The sequence below is a fragment of the Erythrolamprus reginae genome, chromosome 1 (genome assembly GCF_031021105.1).
Source record: "Erythrolamprus reginae isolate rEryReg1 chromosome 1, rEryReg1.hap1, whole genome shotgun sequence".
Classification (NCBI taxonomy): domain Eukaryota; kingdom Metazoa; phylum Chordata; class Lepidosauria; order Squamata; family Dipsadidae; genus Erythrolamprus; species Erythrolamprus reginae.
In genome coordinates, this window is record NC_091950.1 from 229491051 (window position 1) to 229514159 (window position 23109).

The window sequence follows — 23109 nt, forward strand, 5'->3', positions numbered from 1 at the left end:
AGGGGACTGGAAAGTCATATGAAAAGATAGCAGTGTTCCGATATCTTCCGATAGCTGCCAAAAAGAAGAGGGAGTCAAGCAATTCTCCAAAGCAACTGAGGGCAGGGCAAGAAGCAATGAGTGAAAACTAATCAAGGAGAGAAGCAATGTAAAACTAAGGAGAAATTTCTTGACAGTTAGAACAATCAACGAGTGGAACAACTTGCCTCCATAAATTGTGAATTTCAGGGGGTTGGACTATAAGACTTCAAGATCCCCTCCAATTATGTTATTCTATTCTATTCAATGTGGAAGTGGAAGAACAGCTAAGGATAAATCATGTTGCTGGTAGTATTTATCTGGATAAAAAGGGAAATTGTTCAACAATCCAATATGATATTGTGGTGATGGGGATAATTTTACAAGACAAGAATGTATGGTTGGGAATCAATGAAAAAGAAGTGATTGGATCATTTGGATAATGTATATCACAGGCAGGGGTGGGCTACCAATTTTAGCCCTACTGGAAGGCGCCGGGAGTGCACCCCTGTGTGTGTGCCCGTGCTTGGTGCATGATTCAGCTTCTGTGCATGTGCAGAAGCCAAATTTCATGTGAAGACACACGTGCGCACGATTGCCAGGTTTTTTTTACTTCTGCGCATGCACGGAAGCAAAACACCCTGGAAATTGAATACAAGAGCTGCCAGTCACTTGCAACTGGCAAAATAAGGTAAGAGCCGCCCCGCCGCGTTGCTCCCCGGTCCACCAGACTGCCCCCGGTCCGCAAGGCTGCACCGCCATCCCCCTTGGCCCCGCCATCCCCCTCCATTAGCCCCTGCGGCCCTGCCAGGCCACGCCAATCAACCTCACTCCTTTTGACACTCGCCCTGCCATGCCAACCACCCTCACTCCCCCTGCCGCTCGCCTTGCCACGGTCCTCACCCCTGCTTACCTGGATCTCCTCCTACAGGAGCCACACCACAGGGAGCAGGCCAGGTCGCCCCAATTCTGCCCACGTGGCCTGTTCTGTGCTCTCCCACACTTCAGGCATCTCTCCTGTGACCAGGGAGATCAAGCTGCAGGCCACATAGCCAGAAGTGGGGCAGGCCACTTTTGCTGCTGGCCCCAGCTGCCGCTCTAAGCAAGGCAGTGAGATTCAGCTGCTGCACATGCAGCATCTCTTTCCGGCAGCAAAAATTGCCGGTTTCTTTGCTTCTGCACATGTGCAGAAGCAAAAACCCAGTAATTTTTACTGAAATCACGCCGGCCATGCGTGCACGCACAATGGGCTTATGTGCTCCGTTGCCACTACCGGAATGGCATTCCCGACCTTTCCGGCTGCTGCCCACCGCTGATCACAGGTCACCAACCTGTGCTCCATGGATCACTGGTGGTCTGTGAGAATAGTTTGGTGATCTATGGAGAAACCTTGGCCCCTGGGCCAGATATGGCCAAGAGCAATTAATTCAGTCCAGGAAGAAGAAAGGAAAGGAAAGGGAAGAGAGGGGAGGGGAGGGACTGCAGCTGCAGCTCTGAAATATAGGACAAATTTTCCCAGTGACATCAACAAGCCATCTCCAAATAAGCTTCAATTATTTTGTAATAATTACACTATCTTTAATAATTTAGTTACAATTAAAAATGAACACTACCTTTAATAATTTTGTTACAATTAAAAAAACCTGTAAAAAATTTGTTATGATTAAGCAAGTATTTATGATTTTGTTATAATTAAATAAACATTTATAATTTTGTTATGTTAAATAGGTGCATTTCATATTAATAAAAATGGAAGTTCTGTGATTATTATTCTACAAATGTATTTATCTTTAAAAAATCATATTAATGGTTTGCAGGACTTAAAATTATGGATATGGTAGTTTGCAGGATTTAAAAATATGTCCTTGGTGGTCCCTGAGGTCCCAAAGTTTGGGGACCCCTGATTTAGAATATGCATGAACACTTTATATCAAACCTGCTTCTTATAACATGTTAAACAAATGTGACTTATAAAGTCTCATAAATGTTGTGGCTCCCAGATGTATATGAATGGTATTTGTTTATGGCTTAGGTTTTTTAAAGTTATTAATTGATTCCTATTAATTGGATAATATGAATATCACTGACTTAATGCCTAGAAGTGTAATAAGCTCATTTTTAACGTATTTTCATGTACAGAAATAGTGCTCATATTGAAAACAGTTTATCTTTCAGTTTAGTATAACAAATTACATTAAATCCTCATAAATAATAGTTCTGCACATATTTCTCTGAAAAGGTTCCTCTAGATGTTGAAAGGTACAATGGTAAATCTTCAAGAAGAAATATCAACTCACCTTCATAAGTCTCAAATGCTTTTGTCAAGATACTGCATTCTTCAGGGATTCTGTCTTCAACAATCCTCTTGCCCATTCCAAAATCCTGTAATGCAGAAATTGAAAACCGCTGCATCTGTCTCCAGTTCTCACCATGAGCAAAAGCAATACCTGAAGTGGAGAGGTAAGAGAAATTAGAAAGGAGAGATCAACTTGAATATCTTGTCAAGAAAATTCCACCATTATAATACATGTTTAAAATTATGTATAGCAGTGATGTCGAACCTTTTTTCCCTCAAGTGCTGAAAGCACAGGTGTGTGTGTGCTATTTTGAGAGTGTGAGTGCCCACACCCATAATTCAATACCTGAGGAGGGCAAAAATGGCCTCCCCCACTCCCTGGAGGCTATAAACAATCCATTTCTCAACTTTCGGTGAGCCCAGTAGGACCATTTTTCACCCTACCCAGTCTCCAGAGCAGCGTTCCCCAAACTATGGCCTGCGGCCTGCATGCATCTGCCTCCTGTGCTCCTGGCCACTGTTCCCTCTAACGGCTAGGGGAGCTGGGCATTGGAGTTGGGGCGGGGAGTGGCAAGGAATGTGTGGGGAAGTTTTCCCCATGCGTGAGCTCCCCGTTCCACTGCCAGCCCGCCATGCAGGGCCGCCGATAGACCGATACTACTGGGAGTGGTGTCACGGGCCCGGGGAAATTGAATAATGGGGGCCCCCCGGCGCTTCTCCTGCTGAGCCCAGTCCTCTCCCGTTGGCTTTCGGCTCCTCCCGCCGAGGAGCTGCAAGGCTGGCCTCGGAGCCCCGTGCGGCCAGCGTTCCCTCGTGCCCGGTGGGCTCCCCTTTCTTAAACCCCCGTCAGCCCCCTCCTTCCCTTCCTGCCTTGCCCTCCTTCCCCGAGGCGTCCCTTGCCCATCATCCCCTGCCGGGCAATGGGGCAGCGGGACTGCTAGATGGGCAGCTCTTCCGGCGAGGGTGGGCAAGGCGCGCCCTTCTCAGCTCTCGGCCTCCGCCCGTGCAGAAAGCATCCTTCCTCGCACCCAGCGCCGGCCATGGGGGCTTCCGCCGCCGCCTTCCGCAAGGCCCCCCGAGGAGCCGCGTGGGTCTCCAGCCTTCTCCTGGTGAGTCACCGCAGCAAGGATGTGGGTGAGGGAGAAAGGGAAGAACCCGGCGCCTCGGGCGCTTCCCTCTTGCGGTAGAGGGGTAGGTGGTTTGTGGGGAGCCGCGAGCGGGGGAGGGAAGGAGCCGGCATAGTCAAAATTACAATTTCTTTCGTTTCTTTTTCTTTCTTTCTCTATTTCTCTCTTGCTCTTTCATTCTTTTTTCTTTTTTTTTTCTTTTCCCCCCCAATCTTTTTATTGTTTTATAGATACATATATCACAATTTGTTTATACAGTTTACAGGTCTTATCCAACTTTTTTACCGGTTACAGTTGTTATATAGATAATATTAACTTGATACTATGCAATGCATAACAGAGTAAGAACATTCAAATGGTATTTTCATTTTTTTTTTAAGTTTGTACTGCTATTTTGTATAAGATTATACAATTTTTTTCCTTTGAATCCATTCGTGCCAATTGCTCCACATGCTTTTAGATTCATTGATTCTGTTTCCCTTAAGTAGGTTTGTCATCTCGTCCATTTCTGCACATGTGTATATCTTGTCAATTATTAAATTTACATTGGGAGTCTGTTCGTTCTTCCATGTTTGCGCTATTGCAATTCTTGTGGCTGTGTTTATGTGGGTCAATAAAAAAAGGGTTTGTTTAGAGTAAGATCTTTTCCAAATTCCGAGGAGCATGCCCTCCGGTGAGTACTCTATTTCCTCCTTCATAATTTCCTTTAACCATTTGTAAATTGTTTCCCAAATTTTTTGAATTTTGGAGCAAGACCACCACATATGGAAGAAAGTTCCTTTTTCTTTATTGCGTTTCCAGCATATGTTTTGTAGTGCTGGGTAAATTTTGGCAAGTCTTGCCGGTGGTAAATACCACCTGTAGAATAGTTTGTAATAATTTCCTTTATAGGCTGATGATAGGGTGATTTTAGTTATTGTGTTCCATGTTTTTTCCCATTCTGCTATATGGATTTCCCTTTATATATTTTTCTCCCTGGCTACCATTGGATTTTTAATCATCTCTTTTTCTTTCTCCTGTTCTAGTAGAATCTGGTACAGTTTGGCTATCTGTTTTTCCACATTTCCTGTTAAGATCTTGTCCAGGGTTTGGGTGGAATTTGCTATCCCTGGTGTTTGTTTATCCTTATTATATCTGGATTTTATTTGTATATACGTCCACCCGTCCATCCTATAGTTTTGTGATTCCAATTGTTGTTTAGTTTTAAGTTCTCCATTTGGGTGTAGAATATCTTTATATTTTATGGTCTTGGTTGGGTCTATCAAATTCGGATATACTATGGCTTCCATAGTAGATAGCCATCTAGGAATTTTATTGTAGAATTTTCTTTTAGTCTCATACCAGGTTTTGAGGAGAGATTTTCTTATCATGTGTTTATTGAAGGCGGTTTGTTTTTATTTATCGTCTCTTCATAAATAGGCATGCCACCCCATCTGTAGATCATGGCCCTCCAGTACCAGTATTCTTTTATTTGTGAGATTGATCCACTCTTTTATCCATGTTAGGCACGCTGCAGTGTAATACTGTTTCAAATCGGGGAGTCCTAATCCTCCTCTGTTTTTGGTGTCTTGAAGGTATTTAAATTGGATTCTGGGTTTTTTATTTTGCCAAATGAATTTTGAAAAAGTTTTATTAATCTCTTTGAAAAGTGTTTGTTCAATATTAATAGGGGCAGTTTGAAAAAGGTAGAGAAATTTGGGTAAGATGTCCATTTTTATCACAGCGATTCTACCTAACATGGATAGTTGCAAATCCTTCCATTTTTCTAAATTTTTATTGGTTTCTTGTAAGAGTTTGTTATAGTTATCTTTTTTGAGAGATGTAATTTTATTTGATAATATTAGTCCTAAGTATTTAGTTTTTTTTGTAGTTTGTAGATTTGTAATTTCTTCCAATTTTTAAATTTGTTTTGTAATCATATTTTTTGTCATAAGCATCGTTTTTTGCTTATTAATTTTTAGTCCTGAGAGTTCCCCACAAATTTCTATTTCTCTAATTAGTTCTGGGCCAGATCTTATAGGGTCTTCTAAAAAAAATACAATGTCATCTGCGTATGCCTGTAGTTTGTACTCTTCATCTTTTATCTTAATTCCTTTTATTTCTTTATTTAGTCGAATTTTGTTTAGTAGTATTTCTTGGGTTAATATGTATAACAAAGAGGACATTGGGCATCCCTGTCTTACCCCTTTTTCTATTGAAATTAGTTCGGTCATGTCATTATTGATTATCGCTCTGGCTGATTGTGTTGTATAAGTATTTCTAATGATATTTTCAAATTTGGTTCCCAGATTTAGTTCTTTAATTACAGCTATTAAGTATTGCCAGTTGACGCTATCAAAAGCTTTTTGTGCATCCAGGAAGGCAAGGGCTACTTGTTCTGGATGAGCTTCGCAGTATTCTATAATATCTAAAACTGTCCTTGTGCAATTTGAGATTTGTCTATTAGGTAGAAAGCCGTTTTGATCTGGGCTAATTATTTTATTTAATATATTTTTTAATCTTTCTGAGAGAATTGCCATAAAGATCTTGTAATCCGCGTTTAGTAAGGATATTGGTCTATAGTTTCTAATTTTTTGTTTATCCAGGCCTTCCTTAGGTATCATGACTCCCTCCAAGTATTCGGGATTTTAGCTTGTTCCAGGATTTTGTTGTAAGTTTCTAGTAATATGGGTTCGAATAATTCTTTATTATGTTTATAAAATTCTCCTGGAAGTCCGTCCGGTCCTGGTGTTTTATTATTTTTTTGTTTTTTTAAAGCCAATTGAATTTTCTGTAAAGTTATTTTCATGTTTAAAAATTGTTTGTCTGGTTCTTCTATCTTTAGTATGTTATTCTCATTTATATGTTGGGCAATTTTTGTACTTTCTACTAATTCCTCTTTGTATAAATTTTGGTAATACTCTTTCACTATTTCTTTTTTCTGCTGTTCATCGTATTGTGATATTCCATTTTTATCTTCTAAGTGATAGATTAGTTTATCGCTTCTCGCTTTTTAAATTTTTTGCGAAAGCCATCTCCCCGGTTTATTGGCTGATTCAAAGTGTTTTTGTTTTAAATATTTTATGTTTTTGGCAAGTTCTTGTTGTTCTATAGTATTTATTTTATATTTAGCTTCTCTTAGTAAATTTATTATTTGGTTATTTGTGGGGTCTTGTTGGAGACTTTTTTCCAAGTTCACTATTCTGTTTGTGTGATAGTTGTGTTCTGCTTTTTCTTCCTTTGATTTTTTAGCTGAATATGATATTGTTATTCCTCTCGTGTATGCCTTTAGTGTGTCCCACAATATTTGTGTTGTAGTGGGTTGTTTCCTATTTTCCTCTAGGAATAGTTTTATTTCTCTATTAATCATCTTTATATATTTCTCGTCGTGTAGTAAGTTGGTGTTCAATGACCATCTCCTATATTCTTTTTTTGTTCCTTGCCAGGTTATTGTAAGCGGATTATGGTCTGCCCACGTATTCGGTTCTATTTCTAGGGATTTTATTGATTTATGTAATCTTTTGCTTAACCAAGCCATATCTATTCTTGATAATGAGTTATGTAGTCCAGAGTGGAAAGTGAATTGTTTGTCTTTTGGATGTCTCAGTCTTCACATATCTGTTAGATCTAATTCTTCAGTCATTTTTTTAAACGTATTTGGTAATGTAGGTCTTTTCAGTTTGCTTTTTTCTCCTGCTTTGTGGTCCATTTTTGGGTCTACAATTCCATTGTAATCTCCTACCATGCAAATGTTTATATAGTTAGTTTGAAGCAAAATTTGATGTATATTTTTAGGCTGTATGGGGCCCCAAAATTCCTGATGGTGCCCCTGCTGCCATGTGCCTGGGGGGGGTGGGGAGACGAACTTCAAAAAGGCTTGGCACTGGCCCATCCACGGTGGGTGGTGCTGGGGCGGCAGCGGCTTCCTCTCCTTCCCCACCGCCTGTGTCTATTGCTGGCACCTCCCGCCAAGGCGGGGATTGCGCCTGGTGGAGGTGGTGAGTCTCTGTGCCCGCTCGCTGAGGCACCTCCACATCTGAAGCCGGAGCGACAGCAGCAAGAATGTCTCCCTCGATCTCATTTCACCCGAGGTAAAGGAAGGCCTGCCAAAAGCCAAGCCGGGCACAACACACACACAAACACACACACACATGCCTCCTTCTCCTCTTTGAGTTGCCAGCTCCCGTTGCCAGCTCTCGCAGGGTGAAGGCTTGTCGGGCGAGCCCTCCGCGGGGAGAGAAGAGGGAGAGGAAAAGAGGGAAAAGAAAGAGAGAGGAGAGAAAGAAAGAAAAGGGAAAGAGAAGGGAAAAAGAGGGAAGGAAAGAGAAGTGGAAAGGAGGGAGGGAGGGAAGGAAGTAAGGGAGAGAAAGGGGGAAGGGAGGAAGAGAGATAGCAAAAGAGAGAGAGAAAGAGAGAGAGAGAAAGAGAGAAAGAAAGCAAGAGAGAGAGAGCAAGAGAGAGAGAGAAAGAGAGAGAGAGAAAGAAAGAGGGAGAAAGAGAGTAAGAGAGACAGAAAGCAAGCAAGAGAGAGAGAGTGAGTGAGAGAGAAAGAAAGCAAGAGAGAGAGAGAAGGAGAGGAAGGAAGGAGGGAGGGAAGGAAGGAAGGAGAAATGGAGGGAAAAGGAAGGAAGGAAAGAAAGAAAGAAGAAAGTTAGAAGAAATGGAGGGAACGAGGAAGGAAGGAAGAATGAAATGAATGTAGGGACGGAAGAAGGAAGGAATTTTTGAGGGGGGGGGTAAATTTTTTTTAAAATTTCTCTCAACATGCATTCAAACAATACAGTGTACCATCTAATTTTCCATGAATAAAATCTGGTATTTAATCTCAATGACCAAAAAAGTTGCAAAAGTTTTTTTTCTAATGTTGTCATCCAGATATATACTTTTCTTTTAGTTAAATTCCCACCTTAATGTTCCTTCAAAAAGTACAACACCAAATATATTCCTAACATTAACCATTATGCCAAAGTGCTTCCTTATTTCTTTATACATCTTTCTACAAACCAAGAAAACTTTGTATAGCCAATCAGATGTTAACAAAAGAAAACTAAAAACAAAACAAACATATATGAATTTCAGACTTCATCCCCCCCTCTAAATAGTACATTCTCATTTTGTTTTTTACTTTAAAATAAGGTTTGTGCACTGTGCATAGGGATTTCTTCATAGTTTTTTTTAATAGTCCGGTGCTCCAACAGTCCGAGGGACAGTGAACTGGCCCCCTGTATAAAAAGTTTGGGGACTCCTGCTCCAGAGGCTTCCCTGGAACCTGAGGAGGGCAAAAATGTCCTTCCCTGGGTCCTGGACGGCCTCTGGAAGCTGAAAAGGCCTTCCCAGAGCCTCTACACAAGCCAAAAATCAGCTGGTCAGCATGCATCTGTGTGCTGGAGCTGAGCTAGGGCAACAGCCCATGTGCCAGAAGATATGTCTCCACGTGTCACCTGTGGCATGTGTGCCATAGATTTGCCATCACTGACTTATAGTATAGAAAGTATATTATAGTTACAGTATCAAAAATGAAGGAAAAACAAACATGTATTTACTTTAGCCTAGCAAATGCCATAGGGATGCTCTGATCAATTGGTTGCATGTGTGAAGGTTAGCAAAAAGAAGTTTAAAGTTTAAGCTGCCTATGATGTATGAGGACCCCTCGGAGAGGGTCCGCAACTTGGGCATCCTCCTCGATCCACAGCTAACATTAGAGCACCATCATTCAGCTTTGGCGAAGAGGGCGTTCGCCCAGGTTTGCCTGGTGCAGCCCTATTTGGACAGGGAGTCACTGCTGATAGTCACTCATGCCCTCATCATCTCAAGGTTCGACTACTGCAATGCTCTCTACATGGGGCTACCTTTGAAAAGTGTTCGGAAACTTCAGATCATACAGAATGCGGCTGCAAGAGCAATCATGGGATTTCCCAGATATGCCTATGTCTTGTCAACACTCTGGGGCTTGCACTGGCTGCCGATCAGTTTCCGGTCACAATTCAAAGTGTTGGTTATGACCTATAAAGCCCTATATGGCATTGGACCAGAATATCTTCAGGACCGTCTTCTGCCACATGAATCCTAGCGACCGATCAGGTCCCATAGAGTTGGCCTTCTCTGGGTCCCGTCGACTAAACAGTGCCATCTGGCAGGACCCAGGGGAAGAGCCTTCTCTGTGGCAGCCCCGGCCCTCTGGAATCAACTCCCCCCAGAGATTAGGACTGTCCCCACCCCCCTTGCCTTTCGAAAACTCCTAAAAAACCACCTATGTCACCAGGCATGGGGAAACTGATACACCCCTTAGCTACTATGTTTTTTTAATGTAAGGTTCATTAGGTTGTGTGATTGTTTTTTATAAGACGGGTTTTAAATTGCTTTTAACATTAGATTTGTACATTGTGTATTGTTGTCGTAAGCTGCTCCGAGTCTTCAGGGAGGGGCGGCATACAAATCTAATAAATAAATAAATAAAATAAATTACTGTAACTCCAGTGAACAGAAATTTGCAAGTGTGTGCATTGGTTGAAAAAGTTTGTCTTTTTACTATGTTTGCTACCATTTATTACCATTGCATTAGTCACTATCTGAGGCAGTTGCTAAATGAGGACCACATGTACATAATATTGATTAGATTTTTGCAAGGATTTTCAACTATGATCTACAGTGAAATAACTTACCAAAGCCCTTTGCATAATCCTCAAAAACGGGGACGATGGGCCGCTCTGCAAATGCCTCTGCCTTGTTCACTAGAGCCTCTTTGACTGTCTCATAGCCAGTCAGCACCACCATTTCCTGGCATCCCATTTGAAGATGGAAGACAGGACCATATTCTTTTGACAACTGGAATTCAGCAAATAAAAAAGGAGAGGCAATTTTGATCAACATTGGACTCAGGCAAGGACAAAAAATTGTTGAAAAAATAATATCTCACAAATCCAAGGTCGAAATAATTTTTTCTTTCTTTTATGCTATAAGATATATATAGAAATGACAGACATCATAATCTCAGGAACTTTTAAAAATTTGTGTCTTAAGCTTTCGTTAGCCCCTCTTGACATTGTCTTCTTTTAGAAAATAGTTTTTATTAAAGTTTAGAATTGAAAAAGAATATAGACATACAAACAATAACAACAAAGAAAAAAGAAAAAAGAAAAAAAACGTACTCATAACAATATAAATACATTTACAAAAACATCAAACACCTTTCTTGTATTCTTTTGTTTTCTTGTTTTGGCAAAGAAAGTCACGGTAAAGAAAGTCATTTTGGTTATTAAATTCTCTATATCTATACATCTGTCATCATTCCTACCACCTCATCTTAATCATTAATACAAAATTTTATGTAAATAAAATAATCAAATTCAGTATATAATTTGAAAAAATATTGTTGTTTTAATATCCTTAAATTTCTGGATATTTGTAATTCATACATTTTTATATTATGCTTTTAGTTTTCCTTCCTTTTTTTTAACCAATCATAAAATACGTTCCAAATTTTATAGTACAGTCTTCTTTATTTCTCAATTTTGATGTTAACATGTCCGCCTCTGCCCAGTCCATGATTTTCTTGATCACTATTTTTCATCCCAAAGGAAAGCATGCCACCCTACCAATAAATCATGTCCCACTAATAAAAGTAATATTTTATTGTTTAGTTTAATCCAATCTCTTAACCAATTTATTATGGATGCATAATCATATAATTCAAAATCCGGAAGTCCAAAAACCCCTTGTTTCCTATTGTCTTGAAGATATTGTAGTCTACTTCTAGATTTTTTCCCTTCCCATATAAATTTTGTTACCATCCTATTCAGTTTTTGAAAAAAAGGTGGTTTTTTTAATGTACCATATATACTCAAGTATACGTCGACCCGATTATAAGCCGAGGCACCTACTTTTGCCACAAAAACTGGGGAAATTTATTGACTTGAGTATAAGTCGAGGGTGGAAAATGCAGTGGCTACTGGTAACTTATAAAAATGGAAACCAATAAAATTACATCAATTGAGGCATCACTAGATTAAATGTTTTAGAATATTTATTTCAAGGAAAACCAGTAAACTAGCTCTATAAGTTTAAAAGAGGGTAAACAGGTATATGTCTCCCCAAAGCAGGTATAGGCAAAAATACAATTACTTACCTCAATCCCCCGCTGCTCCCGCTTGTTTGGGTTAGGGTACCTGGCCTCTCCTTGCCTCAAAGAGATACAATTTCCCTCTCTATTTACTATTACTGGACATCCAAAATATACTATTTAATTCTATGTATATATGCCATATGTGTACATACATATTACACACAGGCACACAAAAATATACCGTACATTATCTACTATATAAGCTGCATGTGTATATACACACACACACACGCACAGAGAGCGAGAGAGAGAGAGAGCGCTCTTGTAAAATTATATACATTCCTATCACTTACTGTGATAGGAAAAACAAACCCAGAGTCCTCTTTCTGCCACACATTTAACCATAACTAGAACATTATAAATGCCTTCATCACTGTTAGAGCTAGGAAATGTCATGGATTGAGTAAAATGTGGTGATTCTCACTTAACAATACTTTTGCTTAATAACCAAAATTTTGGACTCAATTGTGGTCATAGGTCTTTCTTTCTTTCTTTCTTTCTTTCTTTCTTTCTTTCTTTCTTTCTTTCTTTCTGTCTCTCTCCTTCCTTCCTTCCTTCCTTCTTCTTTCCTTCTTCCCTCCCCCTTTCCTTTTCTGTCTGCCTGTCTTCCTTCCTTCCTTTCTTTTTCTTTCCTTCTTCCATCCCTTTCCTCCCTCCTTTCCTTTATTGTCTGTCTTCTTTCCTTCCTACCATCTTTTTCTGTCTGCCTGCCTTCAAACCTACCATCTTTCTTTCTTTTTCTTTCTTTCTTTCTTCCTTCCTTCCTTCCTTCCTTCCTAACATCTTCCTTTCTTTCTTTCTCTCTTCCTTCCTTCTTTCCTTCCTTTCTTTCCTGTCTGTCTGTCTTTCTTTTCTGTCTGTCTCTCTGTCTTCTTTTCTTTTTCCTTCCTAGCATCTTTCTTTCTCCTCCACCCCCCGGGTAAATTACACAATCAATACTGTACTGGTTTTTATTTAAGATTACAAAGCAAATGGAGAATCATTTTGAGTATTCTCTAAAATTTCTTCAGTGGGATCCATAGCTTATCTGGCAAAAGATTTTTCACCTGGCAGGAGGCTTGGTGCGGGGCATGCAGAAAGTGAAGTCCTGGCAGATGGGTGGCTGGCGAGGACCACATGCTCCCATCTGTTGTATATACTTTTGGTCATTGGAGGATGGTGAAGAGTTAGATGACTCTGATACAGATAGTATATATGAATTAGTGCCAGGCCCTCAGTTACAGGTATCAGAACAGGTGCGAGGCCAGCCACAGGATGTTGCTATGAGTCCAGACTCCAGTGAGGAAAAGACAGACAATTGCTGGTTAAACCTCACTTCAGAAGAGTTCAAAAATGCAAGGAGCAAGTGTTAGAGAAAAGATATTAAAGGGAGGAATGGGTTAATTACTGGAGTGATGTATTCGTCACGTCAGGGTGCCAGTGGGAAAGAAGGGCAGAGTTTTTCAATGTTGTAAATCCATCATGGACGTGTGTTGTTTTGGCTCTGGAGTGAGTTAGCTTATTCTTTGTTATTTCACAGCTATTCCTGGTGCTTTTGAACTATACTGTATAGACATAAATCTTAAGATAAGGGAGGAGGCATGGAGGAATGTTTGTGTGCTCTAATTGCTAAAGATAAAGAGAGAGGAATGTGACTCTCTGTAATGCATTTTGAATACAGAGGAGAGGAGAATAAAGATGGAGTTTTTGTTTATGAAATCCTGCATTCAGTAAGCGTTATTCCCAATGTAATTGAAGTTCTACCAGAATCCAGAACACCATCCACCCCTTGCTCCAGCCATTTCAGAGACACCCCCCCCCCAGCCGTTCAGTTTTTTAAAAAGCTGAGTGGCTGGGATTGCAGCAAGGAATCCCAGAGCGGGTGAGGGAGGTGCCTCCACAGACACAATCACCTTCCTTTGCGATTGCTTACTACTTGGAGACTCCATCCCCACCACCGCCAAGTTGCAATGCAGCAGGGGTGGGTGCCTCGGGTGTGGGCATGAAGAGGCTGCGAGAGGGCTTTCTCTGAGAGCTTCGGTAGTGCCTGGCCTGCCCCTCCTGCAGCCCCTTCACTGAGAATGCTTTTGCCGAGTGCTGTCAGCAAAGGGGCTGCAAGAGGGGCAGGGCAGGTGCTCCTGAAGTGATTTGCGTAAAAAAGCTCTCAGCGAAGGGGCTGCAGGACGGCTTTTGCAGAGGCTTCGTTAGCACCTGGCCCACCCCTCCTGTAGCCCCTTCACTGGGAGTGCTTTCACTGAGCACTGTCAGTGAAGGGACTGCAGGAGGGGTGAGGCAGATGTTCCTGAAACGCTCGTTGAAAGCACTCTTAGTGAAGCAGCTGTGGGAGCACTTTCACTGAGGGCTTCGGGAGCACCTGCCTTTGCTTCAGCTGGGGAGAGGCAGCACCTGCCCCACTCCTGCACATCTCGCTCGCCCAAGCCGCCAATACCTGCCAGTCTCCTGCGGGCTCCCGCGGGTTCCCTCTGCTCTAATTTTTTGTTAAGTTTTTTGTTAAATTTTTTGTCTTTTGTTTATTTGTTTTAAAACCTGCTACTTTCCCAAATCTGGTAATTTCATCAAATAATTTTTCTTCTGTTTCTAGGGGTTCTTCAATATTAAAGACTAAGACATCTTGTATTCCTGTACTCCAATCTTAAGTCTCATAATATCATTGTTTAAATGCGTTTGTATTAACATAATTTCTATTGCTAATATGAAAATTAGGGTAGAAAGGGAACATCCTTGATGGACTCCTTTTTCTATATTTATACTATCTGTAGTATCTCCATTTATAATAATCTTCGCTGTTTGTTTTGTGTATATGGTTTGGACAGTCCTTGTAAACTTTTCTTTAAATTTCATTTTTGTTAGTTAGCCCCTGTTGACATTGTCAGTGTGTAAAATCACCATTGAAGAAATGCTTGTTTTTATGTGTTGCTGATCAATCAACGGTGGGAACGCTGTTCTGGTGGCAACAATGGAGCATGTAGGTCTGCTCCATTGCCACCAGGTGTGCATGTGTCTTTCACGCCCAACTGATGCAATTCTGGTAAAAAAAGTTTGCTGCCAGAAGGACGTCTGTATGCGAGATTTCGGCTGCTGCACATGAGCAGCAGCCGAATCTTGCTGTGGTGCCTAGAGTGGCAGCTGGTGCCAGTGGCAAAAGCGGCCTACCTGAACTCTGGCAATGTGGCCTGCTCTCCTGCACCACAGAAGAGAAATGCCTGTGGCACAGGAGAGCACAGCGAGGCCATACAGCCGGAGCTCAGGGCCACCCAGCCTTCTTCCTATGCCATTGCATATCTTCTCCTTGCTCCTGCAGGAGGTCATGCATCAGAGCAAAGTAAGGGCTGGACAGGGTGGCAGAGTGAGCAGTGGATGGGCAGCTCATGGCAGAGTTGCTGCTAATGGTGGGATGAGCAGTGGGGCGAGTGGCAGGGAGCGGTGGGAGCAGCATCGAGTGGCAGGGGCAGCGGGATGAATGGCAGGGGCAGCAGGACAAGCGGCGGTGGTCACCTACTTTATTTTGGCCTATTTCTGGGCCTTTTTGCTTCTGCACATGCGCAGAACATAAAAAAACCCCAGAAATGATTTGGAAATATTGTAACCAGTCCAGGTTGATACCTTTAAGGTGTAGGGCTTCCTTGGAGCTTAGTTGATCTTTTTCATCTAGTAAGTCATCATAGGTTATAGCTTTACCCGTGGGCAAGACATTTGGATAGGTTTCTGCCTCTAAAGGAACGAACCACCTAGGCATTTGTGCATAATGGGATTTTTTTATTTTAGTCCAGGAATTGAATAAACAATTTCTAATGTAATGAATACCAAATATTTTTTGTCCTTATGCAATATCAGGAATGAGTGCCATCCTTGGTGCAAATTGAAGGCTTCTAGGACCAATGTTCTTTTGTCTCCTAAAAGGATCGACTCTCTTATCCACGTTAATGATGCAGCTCTATAATAAATTTCCCAATTTGGGAGGCCCATATCACCCTGGGTTCTGTGATCCTGCATTAACTTAAGTTAAATTCTTGCTTTCCTGTTAAGCCAAATAAATTTATGTATTATTCTATTGAGATTTGTAAAAACTGATTTCTAATGAATATAATTTTGTATTGGCCAAATCTGATTGGACACACAAGGAATTTGTCTTTGGTACATATGCTCTCAGTTTACATTAAAAAAGATACATTTGTCAAGAATAATGACACTTAATGATTGTCATAGGGTACAGGTGTCAGGAGGACTCCAAATAACATCTGAAATTAAATCAGAGTCAGAGATTTCCCAATTTATTAGCAGAGCCATCTTGGCACACCTGTGAGAAACCCAAATCTGAAGTCCTGTGGGTTTCTCCACCCATTTTAAAGTTCATTTCCTTGTTCCCTATGAACAAGTCCATCACATTGACCAGTCTCCTTCATGCCAATGTATCCATTATCCTCATCAACTTCTGGGCAGGTGTTGAACAAAGGATGACATTGAGAATCTAGCAGGAATTTGTTATGGCTACATTTCTACACCCCTCTTGTAGCAACCCCTCCCAAATCCCCACAGCACAATTATAGTCTAATGCAGTGATGGCAAACCTTTTTTCCTTGGGTGCTGAAAGAGCGCAAGTGCCCACACCCATAATTTAATGCCTGGAGAGGGTGAAAACAACTTCCCCTACCCCCCAGAGGCCCTCTGAAGGCATGGGGGAATTAAGACTTCTTCTCCCCCTAGGCTGATACAACTGTATGTATGGTATGTTTATACGTATGCTGGTTTTATATATTAAGGGGTTTTAAGTTAGTTTTTAGTATTGGATTTTTACTGTACATTGTTCATGACTGTTGTTAGCCGCCCCGAGTTTTCGGAGAGGGGCGGCATATAAATCCAATAAATGAAAATGAATGAAATGGCCTATTTCCCAACTTCTGGTGGGCCCAGTAGGGTCCTGTTTTGCTCTCCCCAGGTTTCAAAAGTTTTCCTGGAGCCAGGGCAGGATAAAAATGCCCTCCCCCATCCCCCCAGAGGCTCTCAAGAAGCCAAAAACACCCTCACAAAGCCTCTGTGCAAGCCAAATATCAGCTGGCCGGCATACACATGCACATTGGAGCTGAGCTAGAGCAATGGCTCACGTGCCAGCAAATATGGCTCCATATGCCACCTATGGCACCTGTGCTGTAAGTTTACCATCACTGGTCTAATGTATCACTGGTCTAATGCAGTAATGCAGCCTTAGTAAATAATTTGATAGAGGGAATTATTTGTTTAGTGATGGCATTCGGGGAAATACTGTTCTTGTGTTTAGTTGTCTTGGTGTGCAATACTCTATAGCAGTGATGTCAAACCTTTTTTTCCTCGGGTGCCAAAAGAGTGTGTGTGCACACTATCGTGCATTCACAAGTGCCCACACCCATAATTCAATGCCCGGGGAGGGCGAAAACAGCTTTCTCCGTCCCCCAGAGGCCCTCTGGAGGCTGGGAACAGCCTGTTTCCCAACATCTAGTTGGCACAATAAATTCATGTTTTGCCCTCCTTAGGCTCCAAAGGCTTCCCTGGAACCAAGGGAGGATAAAAACACCATTCCCCACCGCCGGAGGCTCTCTGGAAGCCAAAAATGCCCTCCTAGAGCCTCTGTGCAAGCAAAAGTCAACTTGCCAGGACAAACATGCACATTGGAGCTGAGCTTGTGTGCCAGCAGATATGGCTCCATGTGCCACCAGTGGCACCTGTGTCATAGGTTCGCCATCACTGCTGTATAGTATCATTTTGAGGGTAGTGATAACACAATTGATTACATATTCTCTCATTTTTTCCAGTCTGAAATGTGATAAATTAATGCACATAAAAGGGACAAGCTGATCTGCTCTTATATACATGCAACAACCTTGAATTTAATTTTATAAATAATGTAAAATGGGCATTGGTACTCACTCCTTCTCATAGGGTGGAGGTATCCTCCCAAAATGGGAAGACAATCCCCTTTAGCTAATCAAGACTGAGTCAGAAGTATAAAAGCACCCATCCTCTTTTGATAAGAGCAGTCAAGTGAAAGATAAGGGGGGGACTTGGAGGCTAGCTCCACCTTGTGAGAAGGGGCATATCAGGTGAGTACCAATGCTCATTATCCTTAATGGGTGGAGCTAGCCTCCAAGAATGGGACATACCAAAGGATAGTATCCCTGGGAGGATCAATCCATACTGGCTGAGACCCCCTCAATCTGGACTACCTGGCCAAATGAGGCCTCTTCCGACACAAAAGTGTCAAGTTTATAGTGGCAGACAAATGTTGACAGTGAAGACCAGGTGGCCGCACAGCAAATCTCTTTGATGGAAGTCCGGGCAGACCAGATGGCAGAGGTAGCTGCACTGTGGGTAGAACGGGGTGTTACAGCAGGTGGCCTTGGCAGGGAGAGGCAGTTGCTCCAGGCCCTCCTACAAAGCACTCTCATGAGACTTTGAAGTCTTGGCCTGTTTAGAGGTAGTTCTCCCCTGTGGAGCCTGGTCCTCTGCCCCTTTGGTGGATTTTGACTGGGGTGGGGGAGGAGGTGGCTGGCAGTTATGGGGTAGATCTGTCCCTGGCCGTTTGAGGGGCCAAGGAGGAGGCAGCAATGCCCTGCTGGGATACCTCTCTCCTGAGGATGTGCTGTGATTTGGTCTTTGCCTTCCCCTTGCAGCCTCATTCAGCGAGGCGAGGGGAGACTGAGATGGCCACTTACAGATTTACGGAAGCCCCTTCCATCCCCTGAGGGGTTCCATATGAAAGGCGGGTGCTCGGAGGTCTCTTATTGAAGTCAACGGGAGCCTGGGCGAGCAGCAGTCCGCTACTCAATTTGCTGGCTCCTTTTGTCAGCACGGCTCCAAGAGGTGGGGCTGTTTCATTTTGAGTGCAGTACTGCAGGAGCCTTGGTGGTGCAGTGATCAGAATGCAGTACTGCAAGCTACTTCTGCTGAACACCAGCTGCCAGCAGTTTGGCAGATCGAATCTCAGTAGGCTAAAGGTTGACTCAGCCTTCCATCCTTCCAAGATTGGTAAAATGAGGACCCAGATTATTGGGGGCAATATCCTTACTCTCTGTAAACTACTTTGAGAGGGCTGTAAAGCACTGGGAAGCAGTATATAAATCTAAATGGTAATGCTATTGTAAATATTTCATGGCAGTTCTGATGCAGGCACACACCAAGGGGTGATCACATGGGTTGCCTGCCAGATGGTATGTGGGAGCCAAGGGTGACGGTTGGTGAGCAAACTTTGAAGGCAAAGGCAGCAATGGTGGCAGACCAATGAAAGGCCCAATGACATCAGAGGGCTGAAGAAACGATAAATGGCTTTAAGTGCAAAGTGCTGAAACTAGCCTTCTATCAGTAAGGATATTTGCTCTCTTCCCTCACCTGAAGCAATCAGGGAGCTCACGATGTGCCAAACTGGCTATTGGAGCACATGCTCCAGCTGGAAGGGAGAGGAATGTCGGTTGCTCAAGCACAAGGCTTCTGCGGCAGACTCTCAGTCACCAACAATTTAGAGCCTCTCTCCCTTATGATTTCACTGTGGCTGGCCCTACAACCTGATGTGGTGCCAATCAATGGGCCTAGCCACCTTCCTCAACAGCCAGAATCTGGCCCGATGGTCAAGACAGGCCTTTGCTGGAGGTGCCCCAGGTGGGTATGCCAGGGCCTTCGTCTAAGTTGAGAAGTCCTTCAAGGATGGGAGAACACAAGTCCTTTATGGCTAGGACTGTGTCAAAAGAGGGGGAGCTGATGGTACAGAGGTGCTTTTATACTTCTGACTCAGTCCTGATTGGCTAAAGGGCAATGTCTTCCCATTCTTGGAGCCTAGCTCCACCGACAAGGGAGAATAAAGGAATTTTGTGCAAAATCTCTTGTAGCTATTTTTGAAAATACTTTATAATCATGCCTGATATTTTTATCTTTTTAATTACAAATATTTCACATTCTTTTGTAAAAAGTTTAAAATTTCATAGCACATCTAGAATAAATCCCCATGACTGGGAAACATTTCCAATCCTTCAATACTTTAAATTCTGCTATATTTATAGTGGGTTTATTCATCATGTAAATAAGGTTCAAAATTATTATCACTCAGCATAATAGAAAAATACTATATTTTTGGAGCAGGTAACACAGAAGAAAATGTTAAACAATGCCCATTTTGCCAAGAATATATGCTACAAATCCCTTTGTGTGTGTGTGTGTGTGTGTGTGTGTGTGCATACGCTGCACAAAAAATAAAGGGAACACTTAAACAATATAACTCCAAGTAAATAAATGCAAAATAGATTAGCATTAGATTACTTACTAGCTCAGGAAGGATGTGTGTGTAGAAAATTAAATTTTATTTATTTGTTTGTTTGTTTGTTTGACTTTCTTGCCACCTCTCTCTGAGGACTTGGGGCGGCTTAGAACATATAATAAAACTTCTGTGAAATCAAACTGTCCACTTAGGAAGCAACACTGAGGGCAAAACAGCCTTTCCCAAGGCTGAAAACTATCTGGCCAGCATGTGCATGTGCGCTGGAGCTGAAACACGGAAAAGTGTCATGTGCCCTCCCATATGGCTATGTGTGCCACCTGTGGCACATGTGCCATAGGTTAGCCATCATGGTATTAGTGTAAGGATTTTTACATTTTCCTTCCTTGACATAGACAATTTTAACACACACACTCATTCAAGTTTCAGATAAATAGTTAGATAAATGTACATCCTATTAGCAAAGATTTTTGCTTGCATAATCCTTATGTATATATAAACAAATACAACACCAAGTTAATGTCACTTTTATACATTTCCATAGACTCCCGAGAACCAAAAGGGAGCATATCAGTCTTATTACAGTTGATCACTTGATAAATTGCTAAACCTTTATAGCAGCATCAGTACATTTTGACAAAGAACATTCATAGTTGTTAATCATTAGTAAATACCTTTATCATTGACTTATAAGGCCTCTTCCAATCCATTATGTGCAGATTTCCTAAAATGGGTATGGTCCTGGGTCCAGGTGGAATGTTTTGGGAGTTGTTATTCTTGGAACTACCCATTTTAAAAATTAATAAAACTGTAAAAAATAAATAGTAATAATAATAAAACAAATCCAAGCCAAGGCATTTCCTTTCAGAAAGAGTTTTCAGTAAAAATTAAAACGAAATCTTCAAACTGAAATGATAGAAACATGTATTTCAAATTCTTGTGCTAAGCAGAAACTCAGCTAGTGTTTGTACTGAATCATCTGACTTTCCCTTAGGCTAAATCTCTTTGAACCTTGCTCTATATTATTTACCATTCACTGTGATATTTGCATGGGTGGTGTCTATCCTTAAGTGAAAATATTGTAAAACAAGTTAAAACACATTTGAACTGTGCAACATTCCAATCCTTGGAACATCTTTTAAAGAATAACATTGAATTATGAAATCCTCTTGTTTATTAATAATAATAATTTATAAGATTTGTATGCCGCCCCTCTCCGAAGACTCATGTTAACAACACTTCAGATAAGGAATCCAGGAAATGGAATCTTTTAGTCTATTAATGAACTATTTAGTCTATTAATGAACTAGATTTCAAGAGCAACAGTGATACTCCTGCTTGAGTAATTATTCAGCTGATATTTTCCCATCTCTGTCCAATCAACTAAGAAGGAAGCGAGGATTCCACCCCTCCCTTCTTCTGCTTGATCTGTTACTTCTGCCAGTTAGTTTCCTGAGATGCAATTCCCCTTAGCTTGTACCACTCTAATTTAAAGGGATTTTCTAAGATGTTCTGCTACTCAAATAAAGACCGAGTTTTTGACTTAGTGGTTTATTGGCTTTTTGCATAGGAATGGCCACCAAACAGCGGAGGTGCAGTCTGAACTCTGAAGCATCATAAATGGCCCCTTTAGAGAATTCTCCAAGCGTGTAAGTAAAAGCAATATAACTCTTTGTAGGTTGGCAGAAGCTGGGCAAGTAATGGGAGTTTACACCATTATGTAGCACTAGGAATTTGAACCTCTAAACTGCCGACCTTTCAATCAACAAGCATAGCCACTGAGCCACCCCATCCCTATATACTTGCACTATATAGCAATTAATTATTTTGTGTGAGATTTTCAGTTTCATCTGAGTTTTATGCCAATGAAAATTTGAATTATTTAGAAATCCAACTTTTCACATTTGTTATGAAATGTGACGGCTAGTAGATGTGATGCAGGAAGCAATCAATTAACAAAAGCATAAATGTGATGATTCACTTATCTACAATTTAATCTGTCCCAATATAGTTGAACCAAATGTGATTATTAATGTTTTAAGTAAAAGAAGCCATGGGCTAAATTAGTACACTAGCAAAATACTTAGATTTCAGTAAGGCATTTCACAAAGTAGATCACAACCTACTTCTTGATAATCTAGAAAAATGTGGAATAGATAACATCACCACCAGATGGATTTAGAGCAGGCTGTCAAAGCATATTCAACAAGAGGTCCTTAATGGTACTATTTGTTGAATATGCTTTGTCAGCCAGCTCCAAATCCATCTGGGGGTGATGCTATCTATAGTCTTTATAGTACTATATCCACATGGAGAAAAGTAAGTAGTGGAGTGCCATAAGGTTCTGTCTTAGGCCCAGCATCACCATCATGAATTTTATTTTAGTTTATTTATTTTATTTTGTCAAGTACGTATAGGTCAGTGATGGTGAACCTTTTTTTCCTTGGGTGCCAAAAGAACATGGATGCATGCTATCGCACATGCATGAGTGCCCACACCCATAATTCAATGCCTGGGGAGGGCAAAAACAGCCACCCCCTGGAGGCCCTCTGGGGGTTGGAAAGGGCCTGTTTCCCAACTTCTGGTTGGCCCAATAGACTTGTGTTTTGCCCTCCCCAGACTCCAAAAGCTTCCCTGTAGCCATGGGAGTGTTAAAATACCCTCCCCCATCCCTCCAGAAGTTCTCTGGAAGCAAAAAGTCCCCTCCAAGAGCCTTTGTGCAAGCTAAAAATCAGCTAGCTGGCATACATTTGCATGTTGGAGCTGAGCTAGAGCAATTGCTCACATGCCACCATATATGGTTCCGTGTACCACCTGTGGCACCCATGCCATAGGTTTGCCATCACTGATATAGGTAATATACATAGATATAACACTGTTTATGTACATGAGCTGGGTACTAATAAGAGAGAAACATTAGGACAGGGATAGTAAGCACGCTGGTGCACTTATGCACACCCCTTACTGACCTCTTAGGAATTGGGTGAGGTCAACAGTGAATAGTCTAAGGGTAAAGTTTTGGGGGGTTGGTAACGAAACTACTGAGTCAGGTAGTGAATTCCAGGCATTAACCACTCGGTTGCTGAAGTAATTTTTTCTACAGTCAAGTTTGGAGCATTTTACTTTGAGTTTGTATCTGTTGTGTGCTTGTGTATTGTGGTTGAAGCTGAAGTAGCCATTGACAGGAAGGATGTTGTAGCAGATGATTTTATGAACTATGATTTGGTCGTGTTGAAGTTATAAGCTTTCTAAGCCTAGGATTTCAAGTCTGGTTGTGTAAGACATTCTGTTGTGATTAGAGGAGTAGAAGGCTCTTCTCGTAAAGAGACAC

At 41.6% G+C, this 23109-nt stretch overlaps 1 protein-coding gene across 2 annotated transcripts in view; it reads right to left on the reverse strand.

The window, feature by feature from the left end:
* Positions 1-20692, reverse strand: part of LOC139156621 (cytochrome P450 2K6-like) — a 36264-nt gene extending 15572 nt beyond the window's left edge. Inside the window, exons 1-3 of one of the 2 annotated variants that reach the window (XR_011557348.1) lie at positions 20453-20692; positions 10083-10245; positions 2316-2465 (exon numbers count right to left, since the gene is read on the reverse strand). Coding sequence is in view for 1 of the 2 variants with exons in the window: in XM_070732475.1 (XP_070588576.1) it covers positions 2316-2465; positions 10083-10245; positions 20453-20569 (430 nt within the window). In the remaining variant the exon portion in view is untranslated. The remainder of the gene's footprint in view (positions 1-2315; positions 2466-10082; positions 10246-20452) is intronic. The other variant, XM_070732475.1, reaches the window with a different exon arrangement.
* Positions 20693-23109: the final 2417 nt, after the last annotated feature.